The 13298-nt window shown below is 46.1% G+C and overlaps 1 protein-coding gene across 4 annotated transcripts in view; it reads right to left on the reverse strand.

Annotated features, from left to right (window-relative positions):
- The window catches only part of PUS7 (pseudouridine synthase 7), a 107490-nt gene that overhangs the window by 50708 nt on the left and 43484 nt on the right, over window positions 1-13298 (reverse strand). For 2 of the 4 annotated variants that reach the window (XM_081244901.1, XM_081244899.1), the window contains exon 1: window positions 9428-9648. The exons of 1 other annotated variant lie outside the window; for it this stretch is intronic. In XM_081244901.1, coding sequence (XP_081101027.1) covers window positions 9428-9554 — 127 coding nt within the window. In that variant the 5' untranslated portion in view covers window positions 9555-9648. Of the gene's footprint in view, window positions 1-8927; window positions 9036-9427; window positions 9649-13298 lie in introns of those variants that run through there. One more of the 4 variants, XM_081244900.1, reaches the window with a different exon arrangement.

A 13298-nucleotide genomic window follows, 5' to 3' on the forward strand; every position in this document is an offset into this window, starting at 1 on the left:
CAACGCCCTTCCCCGTCACATGTAGCCCCGTCGAATAACTTCAGGTCGGTAGCAAAGAAGGCAAGTGAGACTGTGGGCTGGAAATCTGTGGGGTTCATACTGCTACTACATCAGACGGTATTAGGCCCCTTTTAAACTTAGTGACATTTTATAGAGCCCATGGGGCGTGCAAAGGAAGTGGTGCATTGACCATGGCGAAATTGGCACCAGGCTGCTCTCTCTAGCTCTTGTTTGGGAGGGAAAAAGCTTTGTCTACCTTTCGTGATGTTCGAGAGAGTTCTGGCTGTGTTGCAAAAAACCGCATAACCTTCACGATCCAACTTAGTCCCCATTAACAAGCGACAGCAGAAATGTCCCTCTGAAACTTGATTAGATATTAAGACATGTAAAAAAGTTGACATATAAGTGACATATAACACTGTATTAGTTTTAGGTGTATGACGCAATGATTTGGTATATGTATATATTGTGACACGATTACCATAATAAGTTAACATCCATCACCACACATGGTTACATTTATAGATGTAACAAAAAGGATTACGGAAACAACTAGGTGCTATTTAAAAAAAAAAAAAAAAAAGCTGATTAAAAGTATATAAGTAAATTTACTAACATGAGTCATTTACTAATATGACTCATACCATGTCATATTTTTTTAAAAAGCAAGAATGGGGAGTTCTTTAATGAGTATAGAGTTTCAGTATTGCAAGATGAAAAAGAGCTCTACATATTGGTTGCACAATGTGTATGTACTTAACACTAATGAACTGCACACTTAAAAATGGTTAGGATGATGTTATGTGTATTTTGCCACAAATAAAAAAATACAGTTTATCATTTAACTGGCCCATACACAATGTACCAAGCAAAAGTCTAGGAAGCCATACACACTTCCCAGTATGGAGCACACATTTATCTAAGACCACAAGTGCCTGTCTAATTTCATCTTATTTGATGCTCTTGGTGAAATAAGGATAAAGCTTCTTTCTATATTACCTATATAGGGAAATGCTAAAATTAACATACGAACTTGGTAAACATATTATAAAGAACATAAATGAGCAGAATATTCTAGTTCTCCAAGGCTTGGTTAATAAGAAGCCCACCTACAGAAGCATCTACAGTAGAATAATAATGATGAACTAAAATTTAAGAATCCGTATTTGATCTTGCCTCATCGTCAAAAGTCAAGAATGGAAAGAAAAGTGAAAAGTGAAAGGCTACAAAAAAAGAAAAACAGGGCCTCCCTGGTGGCGCAGTGGTTGAGAGTCCGCCTGCCGATGCGGGGGATTCGGGTTGATGCCCCGGTCCGGGAGGATCCCGTATGCCGCGGAGCGGCTGGTCCCGTGGGCCATGGCCGCTGAGCCTGCGCGTCCGGAACCTGTGCTCCGCGATGGGGGAGGCCACAACAGTGGGAGGCCCGCATACCGCAAAAAAAAAAAAACAAACAAACAAGGGGGGGGAGTAGAGAAAAATGTCAGTAAAAACAATTTCCTTTGAAAGACAAAAAAAAAAAAGAAAGAAAATGGAAGAAACCAAGAAATGGGAACTGAAGTAGACTGTAACTAGTTATACAAAATTATCTCTAATCCAAGTAAGAAAGCACTTATTCTTTATGTGTTCTAAGCAAGGTATAGTAAAAGACAATGCTACTTTATGAGATGCTGATGGTGTTTCATTCTCATTTTGTATCAACAAAACTGCCCTCAGAGCCTGCACACCAGTGATGGAGGCAGGCAGGGCCCAGGGCTTCCTTGAGACATGGGAACACACAGAAGACCTCAGGGGGCACTGGCGTGAGGGGGTCTTAGAAGGCCGCTTCCTAATGGAAGACTAGATGTGAACACCCGAGTCAAGCTTTGGGGAACGAGTGAGAGAGAGGCTGTGCAAAAAGCGGGAGGACGGTGGTACAGCACGTGCAGAGGCACGGGAGAGCACGGAGCGCTGGAGGAAGCCCCCGAGCTCACCACGCGTCACGAGGGTAAAACTCACACGCAGAGAACCTGCACTTAAAGCTGGGGAGCTGGCGGAAGCCACACCAAGCTGAACTGAGGGAATTACATCCGAAAAAACAAGTCGTCACCTGATTCATAAGTCAGAGAGATGTCGTGGTATCCCCTCGAAGAGAAAAACCGGGGTTAGGCTGAGAGGTTAGGTAAGACGGCAACTGAGGTAAGAAATTAGTACAACCTGATCTAAGGCTGAGGCAAAGGTGACAGAAAGGAGGGGTGGATTCAGGGACATTTAAGAGGTGGTGCGGACAGGACTGGCTGACAAATGTGAGAGCAAAGAGGAAATACTACAGGATGACTCAGGCTTTCTGTCTTGGGGAATTGAGAGGATAAGGGGAGCTCTTCCTGACACGGGGACCCTAGGAAGAGGCACGGTGGGTAGGAGGGATATAAGCACACGTACAGTCCTGCGGTGTTGCTGGCACCTGGGGGACATCCCATGGCCACTTATTACACTGTGTCACACATAATCTTACCCCCAAACCCACAATGGCTCCCCGATGCCCCAAGGGCGGTGTGGACCTCAACCAGGGGCTGGACACGTCCTGTGAGCAGCTGATGCGGAACCGCGGGCTCCGGAGGGAGCAGCATCACTGCGTAAGTGCCTGCACGAGGCCAAGAAGGCGCGGCACCCCCAGAGAAGCCCCAGGTGGTGAAGAAGCACCCGCGCCACGTGACCACCCTGCCCGAGATGGTGGGCAGCGTGGTGGGCATCTACGACGGCAAGGCCTTCAACCAGGCAGGAATCAGCCTGGGATGATAGGCCACTACCTAGGCGAGTTCTCAACGACCTACAACCCAGCACTGGGGCCACCCGCGCCTCCCGGTTCATCCCCCTCAAGCAGCCTGCTGGCCACTAAAGACACAGACATCTCTAGAAAAAAACAAAAACAAAAAACCCTCACAACGTTCCCAGCTGGCACGACAGGATCTACCGGCAGATCCCGATACCCTTCTTGAGGTGAGAACAGGAGAGCACGGCCAGTAACAGCCACATCCGCAGCTGGGCTCAGACTCCACGGTCTGCAGGACGTCTACCTCCTTCCCAGGACGCAGAGAACTCCCCAGCCTCCCTCTCAACAACGTGATGGCCATAAGCCTGGAAGGAAACACCAGTGACCTCCTCCGCTCCATCCTTCTGCTCCGGCACCATCCACCATCCAGCACCACGTGCCACTGTCCTCCACACAGGCCTCCGACGACTGAGGCCCAACCCGCACAGGTGCCCACTCCCAGCCTGACCATTCACGAGCTCTCTCTTGTGGGAGGTCCTCCACACCTGTCTCAGCCCTGGGCTCCCTTGTCCTCTGAGACTCATCTGAAGACCGCGAGCCCTGACTCCCACGCCTTCCTCTCTGTTAAGTCCATGTCTTCCCATTTCACCTCCCTTCATCTGCACCACCCATGTGGGCACCCACATACCATGCTTTCCCTCACCACCTTCTAGCTGTGTAACTGGTCTGAGTAAATTATTTAACCTCTCCAAGCCTCTGTTCTTCAGCTGTAAAACGGGAATGATATGTGCTTCACATGACTGTCGTGAAGATCAAATGAGATGACAAACACAGAGTGGCTGGTCACAGTAGGAACTAAATAAAATGCCAGTCCCCTGCTCTGCCTCAAGAGGTCCGCAGATTCTTTGAGGACAGTAATTCTTTTGTATCTGCCAGAGAATCCAGAGAGGTATAACAAGCATCAATAGATATTTTGAAGGATTCTTGAAACAGGTGCTGAAACTGTTCCCCATCTACAGATATCAAAGACCTACTAAGTAGCAATTCCCTAATGAAATACTGGACCTGGGCAATGACATCCATGGCCGCTAACATCACAAAAAATAGACAACCAGACACTGCAGGCCCCTGAAAGGACATGCTGTTATCTATGAAATTCTTACCGATTGAAACTCTATGTCTAACTACTAGTTTAGATGGCATACACAGACAGAAGATGTTAAACACCACCATGCAGAAGCAATCAGCAGAAGTGTGAATGTGGGAAACTCAACAAGGACCAAGACAGTCCTTCAACTAATAAACAGCAAGACAAAAAAGAGGAAAGGGTAACGTACAGATAAACCTACAAAGAAATGCAATGGGTGGATCCTTTTTTGAATCCAGGTTTAAACAAATCAACTGTTAAAAAAAGTATTTAGGAGACAATCAGGTATACTGAAACAGTAAGGATATTTGATGACATTAAGATAGCATGGGGCTTCCCTGGTGGCACTGTGGTTAAGAATCCGCCTGCCAATGCAGGGGACACGGGTTTGAGCCCTGGTCCGGGAAGATCGCACATGCCGCAGAGCAACTAAGCCCGTGAGCCACAACTACTGAGCCTGCGCTCCGCAACAAGAGAAGCCACCAGAATGAGAAGCCCACGCACCGCAACGAAGAGTAGCCCCCGCTCTCCACAACTAGAGAAAGCCCGCGCACAGCAATGGAGACCCCACGCAGCCAAAAATTTAAACAATAATAAATAAATTAACAAACAAACAAACCAAAAAAAGTATCTTCATTAAAAGATAGCATGGTCAACTTTTTAAGGTACAATAATATCACTGTGGTTACACTTAAAGGTAGAATCTTTGTTTTAGAGATACAGCATGAAATCTTTATGGTTGAAAAGACACGAAGTCTGGACTTGGTTTCAGAATAAGTTACCAGTGATGAATGAAAGTGCAGTGGGGTATAGATTTAAAACAAGCCTGGCTGTGAGCTGGTATTTGTTGAAACAACAATGGGTGATGAGAATATGGGGATGTCATCACATCATTCTCTGTACTTTGCACGTTTGAAATTTTTTATAATAAAAATAGAAGTTCAAGGTATAAAAAGGTACACTAATTATTCTAGTCTCATCAAACCACCACTCTGTACAGCTCTACTGCTCCCTCTCTCCCATCACCTGTTCTTCAAACCCAGAGACCTGCAGTCCCAAGATACCACCTCTTCCATCTTCATTTCTTCAAGCGCCCCAAACCTCAACAGCTCTTAACTCCTAAGCCACACTCAACACTCCTGCTCACTAGCCCAGCGGCACGATCCTTGCTAAGCCTCAACCAAGTACCAATCCTACCGTCTCCGTCTGTGCTCCTGGCTGCTGCTGGAGAAAACATCGCCAGGTGAGGGGACTTCCTCTTGTGACAGCCCTCCATGCTGCCTGGCCATTCCTGGTCAGCAGGGTCTTCTCCAAGTCCTGTGTGCCACTCACAAAGAAAACAGGGATCCCGGGACAGACACACCTCCTTCCGGCACATTCTCAAGACCCCTTATTATAACCATTCCCCTGCAACTGCACCCGTCTGAAGGGAATTCCAGACTCGTGTTAACAGTCACTCACTCCTCGTCCCTGCACTCCATCCCCTCAGCAAATACTCACCGTGCGCCCCTGTACCAGGCGTTATTCCAGGGACTGCATGCGACACCCTAGCGAATCAAATAAACACCCCGCCAGCGTGGAGCTTACATTCTGGTGGAAGATCTGGCTTCTACTTCGTGCTTTTGTCCTGCTTCTCGGGTGCTCTTTTCCCCTCCTGCTCAGCATGCTGCTTAAATTCGGGCTTCCCCAGTCCTGTTCCCTTCTCATTCCCAAGTTTTCCAGCCAAGACGCATCTCCAACTCCCTGATTTACTCAGGGGAGGAGTCCAAGGCAATCATAATGACCGCTCAACAATGATAGTGTACAGGGAGCTCAATCAAGCCTCGCTTCAACCCTGTGACTTAGGCGTCATTATTATTCCCATCTTAGCCACTAAAAAAGAGAGTATCTTGCTCTAGGTCACACAGTCTAGTAAGAGGTAGAATCAAACATCAAGTTCAACGTGCCCCAAAGTGATCTCATCATTTCCCACCACAAATGCACTTCTCTTATTTAGTTTTTTTTTAATTAATTAAACTTTTTTTTTTTTGGCTGCGTTGGGTCTCTGTTGCTGCACGCGGGCTTTCTTTAGCTGCATGGGGCGGGGGCTACTCTTCGTTGCGGTGTGCGGGCTTCTCACTGCAGTGGCTTCTCTTGTTTCGGAGCACGGGATCTAGGTGCGTGGGCTTTGGTAGTTGAGGCTCATGGGCTCTAGAGAGCAGGCTCAGTAGTTGTGGCTCACGGGCTCTAGAACACGGGCTCAGTAGTTGTGGCGCAGGGGCTTAGTTGCTCCGCGGCACGTGGGATCTTCCCAGACCAGGGCTCGAACCCGTGTCCCCTGCATTGGCAGGCAGATTCTTAACCACTGCGCCACCAGGGAAGCCCTGCACTTCTTTTAAATTGCACCTCTTACTCAAGGAATGTTAGCAACAAACTACCAGTCCCCTAAGCCAAAATGTGGGCATCACCCCACCTCCTCACTCTCCCCTATGTGAATGAAATTCTAGAAGGTTTAGGACAGCATCGTTACACCTAACATCCCTGGAATGACAAAACTAGCAGGTCGTGGATCTGAAGTATCAACCACTGGTTCCAACTCTTGCTTGGCAATGTGGGCACATGACTTGGAGCCTGATCTAGGTTTTGCCATGTACCTCGTGGGTCACCTCTCTTTAAGTCTCAGGTCCTTTCTCTTTAAAGCTGAAAATGATGACTTGGTCAAAGGTCTGTACCAGCTGTCGCTATTCAACTCTTGGGTCATTAATATTTATTATGGATGGTTTCCACCGCAGGACTGTATTGCTGAGTCTGGGGAAAAACAAAGTTTCTTATGCTTCTTTTGTTCTCTGGGCTAATGATTAAACATGGCTTTCTCCTTCAGATACCATTTAATTTTAAGAGACCCTCAAAGCACTGCCAAGAGCACCAAATAAACAGACCTTTAGTATCTTTTGGCAGTCCTTTTCCTGATACTTGTGGACACTTGCCTGATCTCTTTTTCTTGTTACATTTAATTGTAAAGACAAGCTCATTAAACAAAAGTATACTTTCCATTTGTTTTAGCCAATGGCCCTAACACAGAGATTATTAAAGTATATATAGCACAAGCAATTATAAATCACTCAATATAAATTTTCCTAAGTTCTGTCTGTGGGCCTAGAAGCTGAGAACATATTTGCTAGAACAGGTATGCAAACGTCTGTGCTAAGGGAGGCAGAACTCAAATCAGTGTTGTTTTCTTAAGCAGAAACTACACAAAAGAGAAGACTGAAATGAAATATAATTTTTAAATGAGAGAGAATGAATCATGTGAACATCGAAGAGGCCAAGAAGAATTCAACCAGAAAAATAAAACAACCCTGACTGCCCCCATTTGATTTCCCTAAGGAAATGAGCTTTGCATTCAGTATAATCTAAATATACATATACAAGCCTTCTACCTCAAAGCTGTAAAAAGTGACTGGCTTTAAAAAAAGGGGGGGTGGGCGGTGATGGGGGGAGTAAAGGGACCAGCTTTATGAGTTTTCTAAATGGCACTAAAATTAAAAAAAAAATTTTAAGAAACATAATGCTGTACAAAAACACTATCCATGATACTAACGAGAGCTTCTCAAATGTCAGCTAAAATCTTTACAGACCAGAAGCTTGATGCTACGACTGGGAAGAGAATGAAATTTAATGATACTTACCCATGAACTCAAAGTCCTACACAATTCTCTAGAGGGAATACTAAAGTAATAGGTTTTGTTTCTTTTACACTCTGAACGAGCCAAATGGGATTAGAAATATTACAATTTTAACAGTACTTAAAAGTCTTTTTCATTAAGACATTAGATTCACCAATAAGCTTCCTCTACAACCCACAACAAAAATAAAGTTTAGCATTTTCAAAATTTTAATACAAGGCTGACAGTCCCTTAACATTACTTCCTGCAAAATGAACATCTAAAAAAGAGCCATAATAATCTTATCTGTACTTCAAAACCCTCCACAACTTCCACTTTTTAAATGCATCTACCCTCCATCCTCTGAAAACCATCAAGAAACCCTCCAGCTTTCACAATAAAGAGAGCACTTTCTTCAGGGCAGCGCACATACTACACTCTAATATGCGAAGTCATTAAGTCCCTTAGATTCATTCATGTCACAAATATTTATTAAGCACCTCTTATGTGTCTGGCACTGTTCCAGGCACTGGGGAAAAGAGGAAAATTTCCTACTCCCATTAAGCTTACATATCAGAGAATAAAATAAAACAATCTCAGAACATGCACACCTAAGAGCTACAAGTCAAGCAGAGTAAGGACAGTGAGAGTACGAGGGGTGCTGTTTAGTGAAGTCTCTCTAAGGAAGTGCCTTGTGAGCAAAGACTTGAAGGAAGAACGAGACATGAAAAGATGTGTGTGTTCGGGCAGCAGGTACAGTGCCTGTGAAGAACCTGAGGCAGGAGCAAACTTAGTCAACAGACCAGCTGGACTGTTATTTCTCTCTCCTACTTGGGGCCAAAAGCCAAGTTTCATTAACAGCTCTGCTGCACCAGCTTCTATCAATCAAAAGATACGTTCAAAAGGAGTTGTAAATTAATACATACGAACTGTTGCCTACTTTGCCTAATGATTGAACAACATCACTGCCTATCCAGTATGAGTGTACAGTCTGATTTTGGGCAGGTGCCTCGATTGCCAAGGCAAGGAGGTGCAAGGCAAGGACCGCCAAGGTGATGGGGCATGCCGGCTTCACAGATGATTAGAGACTTGAAACAAAAGCCCTCAGTAACCCTGTATTTTCGGAATGAAAAAAAAAAAAGTGGTCGCACAACGGAACCACATATTTGAAAGACTAAACTCTCCAAACCCTATTTCTTGGCAGGCGCTAATACCCAGGCAATGAGGGTGTACTGTTAAACCTCTCGGTGCAGGGCTGGCGGTAACGACTCCGTGCGGATGGGTCAACACGCCCAGCAGCACCTCCTCCATCCACTCATTAAACACTGACCGAGAAAAACTCCGGTTTGCTCCTACACTGGGAAACGTATACAAAACAAGCAGTCACCTGAGTGCCTGCTTGGCACGTAGTAGGTTCGCTGTTAGTAATGACAGATAAATAAGAGAACGAAAGCACGTGGGCTGGACCCGGTAGAAGCCTGGCTCAGCGGTGTACGGAAGCTATAAAGGGCTTCGGGATAAAGGCGGGTTTTCTCTTCCGGGAGGAAGAAGAGTTTAGGGAGCCTCAGGGGCAAAGAAAAGGAGTGGGACTGAGATCTTCTGGCTAACAGCGCCGCGGGGAGGAGGGAGGGCGCGGCGCCTGCGAGGACCCGCCGGGAGAGCTGGGGGCGGGGCTGGCACCGCCGAACCGCAGAACCCGCCGGGCTCCAGCCACGCTCCCGCAAGCACGATCCGTAATGGAGGCGCCACGGGCGCGCCGCGGGCTCAGACCACGGCCGGGACGCCTTCCCAGTCCACGCTGCCCCTCCGGGCGGGGCTTTGGGCCGCGTGGCAGGGCCGAGGGCTGGCCGCAGAGCCCGGGCGGCTGTGGGGAGGTCGCACACTTACCCGGGGCCTGAGAGCGCGCGCGCGGCGCGGACCGGGCGACAAGGAGGCGGGCGCGCTGCTCCGGGCGCAGGAGGGCGGCGGCGGCAAGGGCCACTCGTGAGAACCAGCCGCAAGGGCGGCCAAGCATAAGCAGCGAGCTCGGTGGACGCCTGGGCCCCGCCGCGCTCAGGCGGACTCACAGCGGCTGGCCTCGCACACGTGCGGCGCAACGACGCGCAGCTGCCGGCTGGCCCCACCCCGGGGCGGAGCACGCCCTCCGCCGCCGGCCACGCCTCCTCCGCTCCCGCCCACCAACCTGTGGAGGAGGTCCCGCCCACTCCCTCCCACCCCTGCACAGTGGCTCCCGGGAAGGCTCGTGCTTGCACCCTTTGGCCTTGCAACCTGCGAGGCTGGAGCTCACCGTGGTCCTTTCACTCCATGAGCTCTCAGGCGGTCGCACCTGGGCTTTGGCGGGGGGTATATACCCAGAGGGGAACTGCTGTGTCATATGGTAATTACATTTTAAAATTTTTGACCAACCCCCATATAGTTTTCCATAGCAGCAGTAGACTTGTTTTTAAAATCTGGGTTTACATGTGGGAATCTGGTTAGCTGATCATAGGTAATTCGCCAAGACTGGTTGCGTTCTATGCTGCCTTCCGCTGATATTATTCACCTCAGTTAAGTACTTTGAGTAGTTTTCTGTCCCTAATGCATGTACAATCACATTTTCTTGAACTGCGGTTAATTCATAGGTTAATGTCCCAATGACAGCAACTGCAAGTATTTTTACCACAGCCACATAGTAGAAATTAAATCTAAACGTTTAATTTTCGTATACAGTTGGCCCTTGAACAATGCAGGGGTTAGGGGCACCAATTGTGTCCACTTGAAAATCCAAGTATAACTTTATAGTCAGCCCTTTGTATCTGCAGTTCCACATCCATGGATTCAACTAACTGCAGATGGTATAGTACTGTAGTAAGTATTTATTGAAAAAAATCTGTATAGATGGACCTGGGAAGTTCAAACTTGTATTGTTCAATGGTCAACTGTACTTTAAAAAGTATCTTCTCTGAGATTGTGGCCCAAATCCTCACAAGCACATATGGAGGAAAGAATGTTCACATTTCTTTGGACATTAACTGGGTCCATGGTCAAAACCTACCCTTTTTGCATTTCAGCCTAAACTTCCTTAGACAAGATCCAAGTAAAACATGCATTTTTCGTTTTCCAAAAAGGCAGCTCTTTATTGGCCTTTATAGTTAAAATAACACAGGAGTGTTCAAAACTTCTTCCCCATTCCAACTTCCTCTAATAAACATTTGACAGTTTAATGTTCTCCTTGACTCTAAAATTACATCCTAACATGTGTATTATGTATAATATTCAGGATCCTGCTTTAACTCCACACCAGTACTATGGATTGCTAAGTGCCTAGCACACACAGTTTATCTCGTTTCATCCTTATTATTGTCTAGTATTCTGTCCATCTTAGATGCCTCTTTCCATTCCCCAGATAGTAGTTAATTGTTTTCTGTGCTCCCTCAGTCATTGCAAACATTTCCCTTGTTGAACTTACTGCACTCAATCTTAAACTTCATCTGTTTCCTTCACTGGAATATGAATTGTTCAGAGGCAAAAATTGGGGTTTAGAGCAATCTTTTTTCTCCTTTAATTTTATTTTTAATTTTTATCAGTTATACGTATCTGTGATTTACAGTCAAATAATTCTATAGAAACCTTGTAAGTTTTGCAATGAAACAGAAGAGACTGTATCCCCACCCTGCCCCTTCCCTGTTTCCCTTTCCTCAAAGTCACTTCATCTTTCAACTGGTTATTTTGATTTTTTTTTTTTTTTTTTTTTTTTTTTTTTGTGGTACACAGGCCTCTCACTGTTGTGGCCTCTCTCGTTGTGGAGCACAGGCTCCGGAGGCGCAGGCTCAGCGGCCATGGCTCACGGGCCAGCCGCTCCGCGGCATGTGGGATCTTCCCGGACCGGGGCACAAACCCGTGTCCCCTGCATCGGCAGGCGGACTCCCAACCACTGCGCCACCAGGGAAGCCCCGGTTATTTTGATTTTTTACCTTCATTTCTCTATATAAAATGTTTGCATTGCTATTTCTTGATGTGTCACTTTTAGGCACTATCTATTGACTTCACTTAATGGAAGATGAGGGTTTAGCTCTTCTTCCTTCCCCCAGCCCCACCACACTTCCCTGCCCTTTATCTGCCTAATATAGTTACATTGTACCTTTTTAAAAATACTTATTTGTTTGTTTGCACCAGGTCTTAGTTGTGGCAGGCAGGCTTCTTAGTTGCAGCATGTGGGCTCCTTAGTTGCAGCATGTGGGCTCCTTAGTTGTGGCATGCAAACTCTTAGTTGCAACATGCATGTGGGATCTAATTCCCTGACCAGGGACTGAACCCGGGCCCCCTGCACTGGAAGCGCAGACTATTATCCACTGTGCTACCAGGGAAGTTCCCAGTTATACAGTACTTTTAAAAACAGATTTGTGTTTACTTCATTATAATTAGGTAAACATTACTCACATCTTGAGCAAAGTAATATACTATGATTACTTCTCCTCCTCAATTTTTTGTTTTTCTTGCAGTTAATAATGATCTTATTTTTACTATTCATCACTAAGCCTTCTTAATGATTGTTTAAACCTCTCCCTCCAGAGCTTCAGATAGATGAGAAGTTCTATCAGTCTCATCTTTCTGAAGGAGCCTCTTCTGGAGCCTTCTGACCTGCGCCATCTACGTCTAGTGCACAGCTGTTATCAGGACTTCCCACTTTATTCTTCTCCTGTGTTGTGTCTTCTGTTTCCTATATCCCATGCATTCTTTTTCTTTGTTTAGCCCTCATTTTAGTGGAGTACATCTCCAGTAGCTTCCTGAGGAAGGAGAAATAAATGAAAGGGAGATTTTTTGAGCTCTTGAATGTCTGAACACACCTTTATTCTTTTTTGGCTGTGTTGGGTCTTCGTTGCTGTGCGTGGGCTTTCTCTAGTTGCAGCGAGCAGCGGCTACTCTTCGTTGTGGTATGAGGGCTTCTCATTGAGGTGGCTTCTCCTGTTGCAGAGCACGGGCTCTAGGCCCGCGGGCTTCAGTAGTTGTGGCACACAGGCTTAGTTGCTCCGCGGCATGTGGGATCTTCCCGGACCAGGGCTCGAACCCAAGTCCCCTGGATTGGCAGGCAGATTCATAACCACTGCGCCACCAGGGAAGTCCCCACACCTTTATTCTTTATCCACACTTGATTGGTAGTTTACTAGTCACGTACAGAATTTCAGTTTGAGATAAATTTTCTTTGGAATTTAATAGACCTGCTCCCATGTCTTCTAGCTTTCTTTGTGACCAATGAGAAATTGAAAGATATGCCAATTCTTGATCCTTTCTAAATGATCTCTTTTTCTCTCTGGAAGGCTAGGCTTGTCTTTTTGCCCCCAGTGTGCTGCAATCTCACAATGATGAGCCTTGGGATGAGTCAAGTTGTACCCATTGTGCTTGGCACTCAGTGGGACCTCTTCAAGCTGGAAATTCATGACCTTTAGTTTGGGGAAATTTTCTTGAATTGTTTTGTTGGTGATAACTCCTTCCCTAATCCCGGTTGTTGTTGTTTTACAATTCTTATTTTTTGTATTTTGAACCCCCCTGTAGTGGTCCTCTAATTTATTTTTTCTTTCATATGTTTCATTTCTTTGTCCTTTTGCTTTTTTTCCCCCTAGGATACTTCCCAACATTTATCTTCCAACTTTTTATTGAATTCTCATTTCTACTATCATATTTTTTTGTCTCTGAATGCTCCTTTCAAAATAGTAGCCTGTTACTGTTTTATGGTTGCAGTGGTGTCACACATCTCAGGGTATAAATAAATAAAGTTTTC

Source organism: Mesoplodon bidens, assembly GCF_964165515.1.
Source record: "Mesoplodon bidens genome assembly, chromosome: 9".
Lineage (NCBI taxonomy): Eukaryota > Metazoa > Chordata > Mammalia > Artiodactyla > Ziphiidae > Mesoplodon > Mesoplodon bidens.